The sequence below is a fragment of the Thalassophryne amazonica genome, chromosome 13 (genome assembly GCF_902500255.1).
Source record: "Thalassophryne amazonica chromosome 13, fThaAma1.1, whole genome shotgun sequence".
NCBI lineage: Eukaryota > Metazoa > Chordata > Actinopteri > Batrachoidiformes > Batrachoididae > Thalassophryne > Thalassophryne amazonica.
In genome coordinates, this window is record NC_047115.1 from 56,105,029 (window position 1) to 56,117,718 (window position 12,690).

The 12,690-nt window shown below is 40.7% G+C and overlaps 1 protein-coding gene across 1 annotated transcript; it reads right to left on the bottom strand.

Moving 5' to 3' along the window:
* Positions 1-823: 823 nt before the first annotated feature.
* LOC117522961 (protein eyes shut homolog) lies at positions 824-12,000 on the bottom strand. The gene is made up of 2 exons (XM_034184380.1): positions 11,098-12,000; positions 824-1,020 (listed from the first exon to the last, which is right to left on the bottom strand). The coding sequence occupies exons 1-2, from the start codon at positions 11,852-11,854 to the stop codon at positions 824-826; spliced, it is 954 nt and encodes a 317-aa protein (XP_034040271.1). The 5' UTR covers positions 11,855-12,000.
* Positions 12,001-12,690: the final 690 nt, after the last annotated feature.

Genomic DNA, 12,690 nt, shown 5'->3' on the forward strand with positions numbered 1-12,690 from the left:
GGATGCCAGTCTGTCACAGGGCCACATATAGACAACCAAACACATTCATACCTGCACACACACCTATGGACAATTTCAAGTTTCCAATCCACCTAACCTGCATTTCGCTGGATGTGGGAGGAAGTCGGAGCACCTGGACAGAACCCACGCAATCACAGGGAGAACACCCCGAAACTCCCCACAGAAAGGCCACAGGTGGGAATTGAACCCATGCCCTTCTCGCTGTGAGGCAACAGTGCTAACCACTAAGTCACCTTGCTGCCTTTGATATTACTATGTTTGAAAAAAAAATAAAGTTATCCTTTCAAACTCAGCCTTTAAACATCTTTTTAATTTTATTTTTTGTTCCATCATTTCCATCACAGATGCTCAGCTTGAGATTGGGTATTGTTTCTCAGCAGAAACTATAAATTACAGAGTAATGGGCCCCAATAAACCTTTTGTTTTATCAACAGAGACACGCTCAGTTAGCTCTGGCATTTTATAAGCATCTATCACTGGTCATAACAGCAGGTTTTAAAAGTGTTTTGAAGTGACCGCTCTATATATTACCAGGTCAAATACAACACCAAACAACATCGGTTTTAAAGACCATAAGGAAATGCGTATCTCTTAAAGATATGTGGCTTTGTGGCTTTTAAATTTGACCTTTCCAAATATCACCATCCCTCCAAGGTAACTAACACGGTTGCGCGTAGAGAAGTGACATGCGGCGGAATATTTCTCGCTCCCTTTGGGAAACGGCATCTAGGAGCCCTGATTGGCAGTGCGAGCGAGACACCCCGTGGAGGTCAAAACTGTGTGAGAACTTTGAAAGTGTGTTTCATTTGCTGAGCAGAGTTTTCCAGTGATGGATGATTGTGCTCCTTTTCACCAACAACCAGCTGAGTATAAAGCGCTTACCAGAGATTCCTGGGTCACAGGTGCATCTGAAGGAGGTAGGTGACACCTGAACACACGGTTCACTTTGGCAAATTCGCTCACAGTTTTCTCTTCCGATTATTTCGGAGCAGTTAACCCCTAAAACAAGGAGAAAGGAAGTAAAATTCACGGGGTAGATATTCATTATTTGAATTTGTAATTGGGGAGAAAAAAAAATGTAAATGAAAAAAGAAAAAGTGACAGTGCTGAGATAACGTTGTTCATAAAGTGTACGTGGGGCGATTAAGAAGAAGCCATTTGGATTGCAAACTGTTTCAACATTAATTCTGTTTGCCTTCAATGAGCACTGATTTGAGAAGGGGTTTATGCTGAATAATTTTATGTTGTGTCAATCAGTGATTATATGTTTGATGGAAATACATGCGGTGCACTGTGTACTAGCATGTCTGGTAAAAGTCTCATGCATAAATTAATGAATGGAGATGGCATTCATTTATGCAAACGTACAGCAACACAGGACAACAAATAATAGCTGCTACACTGATGCGACAGTAGAACGGATGTAATCAATAAAATTATGGAGATTATGCTTTTGGGGTGAATCAGGACGAAGGGGCAGAGCCTGGATATTTAAAAATATATTTGCATTTGTCAGAGATCATGTTAAAGGGACACGACTGGGAATATTCTGACTAATATATGTAGATTACAGTAGATCTGGGAGCAAATGCTGCTACCATGCGTCTATGCCAACGCATTCCAGGAGACTAAAAATCCAGCCTGGGTCGTGTGTGTGTGTATATATATATATATATATATATATATATACGAGGTCTATCAGAAAAGTATCCGACCTTATTATTTTTTTCAAAAACCATATGGATTTGAATCACGTGTGATTACATTAGACATGCTTGAACCCTCGTGGGCATGCGAGAGTTTTTTCACGCCTGTCGGTTACGTCATTCGCCTGTGGGCAGTCTTTGAGTGAGGAGTCGCCCACCCTCTCATCGATTTTTTCATTGTTTATGAATGGCTGAGACTGCTGCTTTGTTTGATCAAAATTTTTTCAAAACTGTAAGGCACAACTGAGTGGACACCATTCGATAAATTCAGCTGGTTTTCGGTAAAAATTTTAACGGCTGATGAGAGATTTTTGTCTGTAACTGTCGCTTTAAGGACGGCCCACGGCGCCTGACGGCGATCTGTGCTTCAAGGCGGCAGCGTCTCGCCATTTCAAGTTGAAAACTTTCACATTTCAGGCTCTGTTGATCCAGGAAGTCGTCAGAGAACAGAGAACTTTCAGAAGAAGTCGGCATGAGGAGTTTATTCGGACATTCCATTGTTAACGGACATTTTGTAATGAAAGAACGTGCGGGCAGAGTCGCGTGTCGGGCTGGACCCGACCGCGGGGGGTCGCGATAGGAAAAACACCTCAGTTGGAAACCTTAACGGGCAAGTTGGAACATGCCCAAGCTGTTAAACAATTTCTCAGTTACTCACTTGTTGAAAGCCATCAAAAGCCGCCTGAATTTTACAAATGGTTTTCAACACGAAGGTGTTTTTCCTGTCGCGGCGCACACAGAGCAGAATTTGCGCGCACGTCTTTCATTAAAAAATGTCCTTAAACAGTGGAATGTCCGCATAAAGTCCTCATGCCGGCCTCTTCTGAATCTTCTCTGTTCTCTCACGACGTCCTGGGTGAATTAAGCTTTAAATTAGGATGTTTTCAGGTCGAAACAGGCCGACGACGGCGCCTGGAAGCGCTGCACGACGTCCCGCTGCGTGGGAAGTCCTTACACCGACAGAAACACCCCATAATCTCTCATCAGCCGTTAAACTTTTCACCGAAAACCAGCTTAATTTCTCGAATAGTGTCCACTCGGATATTCCTCACAGGTCCAGAAAAAATGTTGATAAAGCAACGCGCGCCGTCTCGAGCAGAGTGTGAAACAAAGGAATTCAGCCGAGAGGGCGGGACCACATCTCACTCAAGGCCTGCCCACAGGGAAATGACGTCACCGACACACGTGAAAAAACTCACGCATGTGCACGAGGGTTCAAGCATGATTGGTGGAATCGCACGTCATTCAAATCCATATAGTTAAAAAAAAATAAATAAAAGGGTCAGTTTATTATCTAATAGACCACGTATATATATATCGTTTTTTCTTTGCAAGGAAATGGCGGAACGACTGGAGCAGCGCGACTGCATCAAATTTTGACAGAAACTGGGCGACAGCCAGGTGGAAACCATTCGGATGATTCAGACGGCTTTTGGTGACAATGCTATGGGCATCACACAGATTAAGGAGCGGTACAACTGGTTTAAGGATGGCCGCACAACGGTGGAGAGCGAGCCACGCTCCGGTCGGCATCAACATGCTGAAATGACCAGATCATTCCAAAGTGAACGCTGTGTTGATGCAGGACCGTCATGTGACTATCCGAGAAATTGCGGAAGAGGTGGACATCAGCACTTTATCGGCACATTCCACTGTGACAGAAGATTTTGCCATGAAAAGAGTTGCAGCAAAATTCATGTCAATGGCTTGGGCACGAAGCTGATGGCGGAACAAAAGTGCCACCGTGTTGAAGTCTCACAGGACATGTTGTAACATGCCCAGCTCTTCCACAATTTCTCAGATAGTCACACGACTGAAAAGCCACCGAAAGCCGTCTGAATAATCCGAATGGTTTCCACCTGGCTGTCGCCCAGTTTCTGGCAAAATTTGATGCAGTCGCGCTGCTCCAGTCGTTCCGCCATTTCCTTGCAAAGAAAAAACAACAAGAGACTCCACCCATCCTCACACAAAGGCTCCTTAAAAGCAAATGACACAATCGACAGACGTGAAAAAATTCACACATGCGCACGAAGGTTCAAGGTTGGCTCATGTAAGCACACGTGATTCAAATCCATCAGGTTTTTGAAAAAAATAAAAAGGTCGGATACTTTTCTAACGGACCTCGTATATAGACACACACACACACACACACACACACACACACACACACACACACACACACACACACACACACACACACACACACACACACACACAAGTGTGCAAAGGTTTAAGGTATCCCAAAGTTATAATGAAAACATTTGATGCTTCCCCACCTCCTTTATTATTGGCATGGTGACACAAAATCAGTTCCGCCAAAACTGAATATATGAGATATATTTTTTATTGTATAATAATAATACTAATATTATTAATAATAATTTCTTAGTAAGTGTACAGGCCAATACAATATGCACTTACTCCAGTGAAGGGTCATGGGGAGGGGTTGTAGCCTATCTCAGCAGTCATCGGGCCTTGCAAATGATCATGCAATATTACAATGATTGTAAAACAGAATGACTCAAACTTTAAGTTCTGTTTTCTTCATAGTTTTTGAGGTCCTGCGACTTATACTCTGGTGTGACTTATATACCGATAAATGACAGATAAATAAAATTCAGAAATCATATCAATTATCACTGAAGTTGAAATTCATCACACATGAAAATTCAGTCAGGTATGTCTTCTAGAACATATTCAATTTCTAAGGTAGAACTCTACTACTGTATACTAAGATATATCTAAATATCTAAAAAAGGAAGAGTAAAATAAAGTAGAGCCACTTAGGTCCCTGGTCGTGAGAACCAGGGATGGTTGAGAACATGCCATTTATTTATGAATATTTATTAGGTTTTCATCATTTTTAGTGTTTTATGACATTAAATGTGCTTTAAACAGTTGCACAGTCCTGTGTGTATATATACATACATATGCCCTTCCTCACACAGTTGGCAGGGGTGGACTTGAACCATCGACATTCTGCTCAAGAAACAAGTGCACTATCCATTTGGCCTCCAGCATATTATATTGGAGTTGTTGATAATCTAGAATAGCACATAGAGTATTATGGTGCTCCCAGCTACCGCAGGAAGGCAGTTAATTTCAACTTTTTGAACCTGTGATAAAACTCTTCTTAAAATGACTTTGATACAATTTGTGCATCACTTTTAGAGGACAGAGGAAAGCAGAGATAATTAACCTATTAATCTCAACGTCATTTGAGGTAATCTACAGTGCAACCGGAAAGTATTCACAGCACTGCACTTTTTCCACATTTTGTTATGCTACAAACTTATTCCAAAAATTTATGAAATTAATTTTCCCCCAACATTCTACACACAATACCCCATAATGACAATGTGAAAAAACTTGTTTTTTTGTTTTGTTTTTTTACATTTTTGCAAAAAAAAAAAAAAAATGAAGCGTCCCTTTGCACATAGTACAAATGTGGTCAAATCGTGCATGAACTGCACATGAAGCAGGAATTGTATGCAATACGTGTAAAATCGGAGCTGCCTCCAACACCTCGTACACCTGTTGCTACAACTATTTGTGCACACCAGTGGCTGAAAGATAGAATGTGCCCTTTGAGAGCCCATTCGATCATTCTCATGGCAGGTGTCGGCCAAATTCCAGGTGATACACATGAACATCTAACGTGGCTCGCTTGGCAACGTGTGGCCATTCACGCTATTAGCACAGAAACAGTCAGCAGATGATCACTTTTGAGCTAGATATGAAATTTGTCACATCTAGCCCGCACAACTGTGGCTTTGCAAACAGACACACATGTGGCATGACAGTGTGTCTTCCCCCCCAACATATGTGGCGTGCATGTGTCGTGCATGTGTTTCACGCGCCCCTCCCCTCCGCAACACATGCAGCTTGCAGGGGGTGATATGGGGCAAAAAGCAACACACATGTGGTGCATGTGTCATGCACGTGTGTCGCGCTCCCGCCAACACATGTGGCGTGCTGGGGGGGAGCACACTATCATAAAATGCTTATATGTATCACATGTACATAAGTATTCACAGCCGTAAACATGAAGCTCAAAATTTGAGCTCAAGTGCATCCTGTTTCCACTGATCATCCTTGAGATGTTTCTACAGCTTAATTAGAGTCCACCTGGGGTAAATTCAGTTGATTGGACATGATTTGGGAAGGCACACACCTGTCAATACATAAAGTCCCACAGTTGACAGTGCATGTCAGAGCACAAATCAAGCATGAAGTTAAAGGAATTGTCTGTAGACCACCGAGGCATGATTGTCAAGGCACAATTCGGGGGAAGGGCACAGAAACATTTCTGCTGCTGTGAAGGTCTCAGTGAGCACAGTGGCTTCTATCACCTGTAAATGGAAGACGTTCATATCCACCAGGACTCTTCCTAGAGCTGGTCATATGTCTAAACTGAGCAATCGAGGGAGAAGGGCCTTAGTCAGGGAGGTGGACAAGAATCCGAGTTTCACTCTATCAGATCTCCAGCATTCGTCTGTGGAAAGATGAGAACTTTCCAGAAGGACAACCATCTCTACAGCAAACCACAATCAGGCCTGTATGGTAGTGTGGTCAGACGGATCTCACTCCTTACTAAAAGCCACATGGCAACCTGCCTGGGGTTTGCCAAAAGGCACTTGAAGGACTCTCAGACCATGAGAAACAAAATTCTCTGGTCTGATGAGACAAAGATTGAACTCTTTGGGATGAATGCCAGGTGCCATGTTTGGAGGAAACCAGGCACCATCCCTGCAGTGAAGTGGTGGTGGCATCATCAGGCTGTGTGGATGTTTTTCAGTAGCAAGAACTGAGAGGCCACTCAAGATTCAGGGAAAGATGGATGCAGCAATGTACAAGAGGTATCAAAGGAGTGGCTTCAGGACAACTCTGTGAATGTCCTTGAGTGGGCCAGCCAGCCAGTGTCCAGACCTGAATCTGATTGAACATCTCTGGAGAGATCTGAAAATGTCTGTGGACTGATGCTCTCCTTCCAACCTGTTGGAGCTTGAGAGGTGCTGCAAAGAGGAATGGACAAAGTTAGTGTGCCAAGCTTGTGGCATCATATTCAAGAAGTGTTGAGGCTGTAATTACTGCCAAAGGTAGTAATTACAGAAAATAATTTCAAGTAATTAAAAAAAGTAATTATAAAATATTGAGGAAAGGGTGTAAATATTCATGTACAAGTGATTTTCAGTTGTTTAATTTTTTTTAATAAATTTGCAAGTTAAAAAAGTAGTTTTTAATCTTGTCATTATGGGGTGTTGTAAGTAGAATTTGAGGGAAAAAAATAATGTACTCAATTCTGGAATAAGACTTTAAAATTACAAAATGCGGAAAAAGTGAAGCACTATGACTACTTTCCGGATGCACTGTATTGTTTAAATCAGGTGTCTCCGGCCCTGATCTTGGAGGGCACCTGTTCTGCGATTTTCCATGTCTATCTGCTTGAGTCACACCTGGACAATTCACCTTGCCATTTCCCCATCTCTTGATTAGCTGAGCATACCTGCCTGAGTAAATTAGCTGTGGGTGGAGTAGAGAGCGTTGCAAAACATGACAAGCAGGTGCCCTCCAGGAGAAGAGTTGGAGAGGCCAGATTTAAAATATAATTCCTGTAGAGTTCTTTTTTATTTACATTTATCTGATTTGTTTGACTATTTCACTGTTTGTCTTTAAATGCAATCATATAAAAAACTAGCAAGTTATTTTTTTTTATGAAACTTGTGTGGGGGGGGGGGGGGGGGGGGTGAAGCATAAGCAACCCAAGAAACCATTACCTTATAGGATTTAGTGTGGCTCCAGATGAATGTTCACATCAAGTATAATAAAATATGCTTTTGTACGGGGTGATTAGTCCAGTCAAAATTAACAAAAACTTGGCAAAAAATGTATTTTAAAAAAGCAAACTGCTATATGTACTCCTCTCATTAACCTTGATAATATACTAAAAGTCCACATGTATCCTTCTTATGTTTTCACTGTAATGAAATCCTTTATTTATTTGAGAAATGGCCTTAACTGGAGAAGTAATTTAGAATGCATAATTATATTGTCTGATTATGATTGACTAAGCAGCCATACAATGCTTTGGAGTATTGTATTGAAAACAAATAAATACAAGAGCATGAGCTCATGATTATGCAGGTGCATAAATTTGGGCAACCCAACAGAAAAATTACATCAATATTTAGTAGATCCTCTTTTTGCAGAAATTGAAGCCTCTAAACCTTTCCAATGAGAGTCTGATTTCTGGTTTAAAGTATTTTGGACCATTCTTCTTTACAAAACATCTCCAGATCAGTCAGGTTTGTTGGGTTCTGAGCATGGACAGCCCGCTTAAAAATCACACCACAGATTTTCAATAATATTCATGTCTGGGGACTGAGATGGCCATTCCAGAACATTGTACTTGTTCCTCTGCATGAATGTGTTAGTAGATTTTGAGCAGTGTTTAGGGTTGTTGTCTTGTTGAAAGATCCAGCCCCGGTGCAACTTCAACTTTGTCACTAATTCATGAACATTGTTCTCAAGAATCTGTTGATACTGACTGGAATCCATGTGACCCTCAACTGTAACAAGATTCCCAGTACCTGCACTGGCCACACAGCCCCATGATGGAACCACCTCCAAATTTTACTGTAGGTAGCAAGCATTTTTCTTGGAATGCTGTGTTCTTTTTCAGCCATGCATACCGCCATTTGTTATGTCCAAATAACTCAATTTTAATTTCATCAGTCCACAGCACCTTATTCCAAAATGAAGCTGGCTTGTCCAAATGTGTTTTAGCATAACTCAAGTTACTCTGTTTGTGGTGTGTATGCAGAAAAGGCTTCCTCTGCATTACAGCATCATACAGCATCTCTTTGTGCAAAGTGCGCTGCATAGTTGAACGATGCACAGAGACACAATCTACAGCAATTTCATGTTGTAGGTCTTTGGAGCATGTCTGTGGGTTGACTAGGACTGTTCTCATCATCCTTTGCTGCAGCTTATCTGAGATATTTCTTGGCCTGCCACTTCGGGCCTCAAGTAATACTGTGCCTATGGTCTTCCATTTCCTCACTATGTCCCTCACAGTGGAAAGTGACAGCTGAAATCTCTGAGATAGCTTTTTGTATTCTTCCCCTAGACCATGATGTTGAAGAATCTTTGCTTTTAGGTCATTTGAGAGTTGTTTAGAGGCTCCCATGTTGCCACTCATTAGAAGAGATGCAAAGAGGGGAAACATTTGCAAATAGCCACCTTAAATACCCTTTCTCATGACCTGTGTAAGGAGGTCAAGGGTCAATGAGCTTACCAAACTAAATTTGTCTTCCAATAATTACTGCTAAATGTATTCAAATCAATAAAATGACAAGGGTGCCCAAATTTATGCACCTGCCCAATTTTTGTTTAAATAATTATTGCATACTTTCTGTAAGTATTAGAAACTCCATTTCACTTCTCAAATATCAGTGTGTTCATCTGCTATATGATATATTTAACTGAAATTTCTGATCCAGACAACCAATGATTTATAAAGGAAAATCATGAAAATGATCAGGGGTGCCCAAATGTTTGCATACAACTGTATATGTATAAGTGTATGTGTGTACTTATACTTCGAAAAACTTTCATTAAAAAAAATAAAACTCTATGCACGTCCAGTGGTGGGCACACTTCCGATAATCCGATAACAGATAATTATCAAAGATAATGTTTTCATTATCGGATTATCGTTTTAGATAACTTTAAAAACCATTATCGGACCAATTATCTTCCAATAAATTGTTATCCGATAACTTTTAGACTGATAACGTAGTAAACCAAGCTGAACAGCGGCAAGCATTTTTAAAATTTAAAATCAGTTGAGACCTACCTGTTAAAAGTTTCTTAAGAGATGTATAGTTCTATATTCTGCATTCTATCCTCTGCAAGCAAAGGAGAACTGGTCACGCACGCACGCACGCATGCACACACACACACAAAAACATTTCCTTTAACACCATACTGATACAGGGGCAATATCACCCAAGTCATCCAGAGGCATACATTTTTAACTTATGGTTCAAATTTTAGCCAAACTAATTTTGGACAAGTTATTTAAAATTACTGTCATGTCTGAAGTTTTATAAAGTGAACATATCAGATATATGTTTTAGTTTTAAAGTAATGTGCTACTTTTTAAGGTTTTGTGAGCACATGTTGTGCCCAGCAGTGCATTATGGGTAGGACAGGGTAATCTCAGTATGTTCACGACAGGACAAATGCATTTCAGCCACTCTGTTCAGGCTCCACAGACAGCAGCATTAAACTCTAGTGCCTAAAACTCTCGTGAATATATTCTCTGGATTTATAGACGTTATTGTATTTACGTTTGTTAAATTCCACGCATCTTAAATGTAGCGGACACGGATTATCTGGAATTTTGTTTTGGAAAGTTTTCAAGGCCTCTACTGCCATCTACTGGCCAGTAGTGTTCATGGCAGTATTCGCTATAAGTACGAAGCATCTGGGCACCAGTAGATGGCAGTGTTCTATTTATTTTGACACCGGTTATATCAGATGGTTGTCAAATCAACTTTTTGGCTTTGCAAATGGCTTTTTTTTTTTTTTTTTACAAATTAAGTTTAAAAACAAAACAACAACAACAACAAAAAAACATTACAAGACAGCTCTGTGGTGTTTGCACAGGCACAGTGCGAGCGGTTGGATGCTTGTAGTTCTGCAGCAGCACGATACCCTCACGGCGGCCGACCAGAATAATATCAAACAGGTTTGATTTTCATTCAACCATATGATCGGTAGTCAGGAGGTGGTCATGAGATGTTAAACGCAGCTTGTTACTCCATGTACACTACAGGATGCAGGACGCACGATTAACATGAAACTTGGTCCAAAAAATTCTCGCACGAAAGAAAAATCATCTGAAAAAGGGCCAAACCTCACACAGTGTAAAGCCAACATTTATGTGTCAAGACCAGTGGTGGGCGTGATAACCAAAAAATTTACTTCGATAACAGATAATCAGATAACTGAAAAGTTATCTTTGATAAAGATAAACCGATAAACCACTTAAAAATGTATCGAAAGTTACAGATAACCGATGACCGATAAATTCCAGTATTGTTTCTTCTTTCTTCTGCTTGCTTACACACTGTTTACATTGTAAATAAATAATGTAGTAATTAAATAAATTTTGCTTCTTATTGATGTAGTGGATTTACCACTTTTCAAAAACAAATGCGACTTGTTGATCAATGTGTCTAATACATATTTTTCCTCTCTACGACACAATTTTTTGGCAGATGGGACTAACACTTTGTTGCGACATACAGTATAGTATACGATACATGTCTGAACAAGTACAGTGCTGCAAATGAATTCATACCTGTAAAATGTGGCGGACACAGGCATGTATAAGTTCTGTGGTTGGTGTCTGTGGATCCCTTGCTCAAACACACTCCTTTGTTTTCACATGGGTTATCCAAACAAGCATCAAACTTTTCACAAAAACGGCCAGAGTAGTGTCGGTGGCATTGGCAGTGGTATGTTTGTTCCCATAGACCACTTTTACAAATTCCATTCCCTGAACAAAGTCGAAACAGAGGAGAAGGCCGACAAAGTGGCATTTTCACAGTGATGTTGAGCCTTAAGCCAAACTTGCACAGCTGCGTGTCACCCTCATGGAGAGCAATGAAGTAATGATGACCTGCGGTGAGCCACTTGGCATCGACTTGCTGGCTCCCATTTGCATTGTTGGGAGAAAAGAAGTACTCTTTTAACTGTCCATCTGTGGAACAGCTTTCAAAATTTTTGACGTGGACGTTGAAGATTTTGATACCAAATTTCTTCAGAGTTTCATCAGCAAACATTAGCAGTTTGTCTCCATGTTGCAACTGAAGGGGGCAAATCTGTGGGAAGTTAAAAGCATGTTCACTCTCTTCCTCTGCCTCCCGAGTTGCCCAACACTCTGCAAAACCACTGCAGATATTTCCTGTGAGTGTCCAGTTCAGTCGGACTGTGTGCTGTTTAATGTGCCATTCTTGTCCATCTCGTCTGTTGCAAACTGTCTGGCAGTACACCATGAGAAAGGACCGACCCACAACAATGGAAAACAGAGCAATAATATGACACAATGGCCTCATTTTTGTTTTCTTCTCGCTTACTGTGTAATCCAAATTGTGTTTATTTTAACTCTGCATGTGTCATCAGGCAAATAAACGAGATGATCTGTTATTAATGTTGGGAGGCTCATGAGATGCTGTTCCAAGTAGTCCATGAAGTCCACATGATGAATACCACGTTCAGGAACAACCTGAGGAAAACAAAGATCTGGATTAATTACTTCTAAAACAAACAAATTCTTCATAAACTAAATGTATTCCCTGATATCTTATTACTTCAGCGTAGGCAATTATATTTTCCTCTAAGGCTGTCTTTTGATTAGTTAACAGGATTTCTCAAGAATAGATTTTAGGGTGGAGCCATGAGAATAAAGGGAGGAAGGAGATCTGAAAATGATTTTTAAAAACTGAAAGTTAGATCATTTTAGGACTTATTTTGACTTTTCTAACTATGGAGTGTCTTTATTGTAGTTTAATTATTCTTCAGTAGTTTTGAACAATATTTTACTACTTTAAGCACCAGTCAAAAGTAAAAATAGGATGGCAAACTTCTTGCAACTGGAAAAAAAATATGGTGGCTGCTTTGTGATTGCAGTAAATTGGGTCATCGCCAGTGGTTGCGTGGAGGTTTAGCATGTAGCCTAGCACCCTCAACATGACCATGTCTGCTTGCTGAAAGGCGACCATCCCCAGATGACCTCGGTCCAACTCAGACCAACAGCAATTACTATCAGATAGATTGGCAGCAGCTGCAATTAATCACGGTCTCTTTTAACAAATGCAGACAGAGGTACAACACTTTGCAATTGATTGGAGTCAGTCTGCAGCCATGGCAAACCAACCATATATGAGCGAGG

Coding starts and splice junctions, on each gene's coding strand:
- LOC117522961 (XM_034184380.1), bottom strand. CDS start 11,854: ATGAGGCCATTGTGTCATATTATTGCTCTGTTTTCCATTGTTGTGGGT. Junction 1,021..11,097: donor GTGTCCGCCACATTTTACAG/GTATGAATTCAT, acceptor TCCTTGTTTTAG/GGGTTAACTGCTCCGAAATA.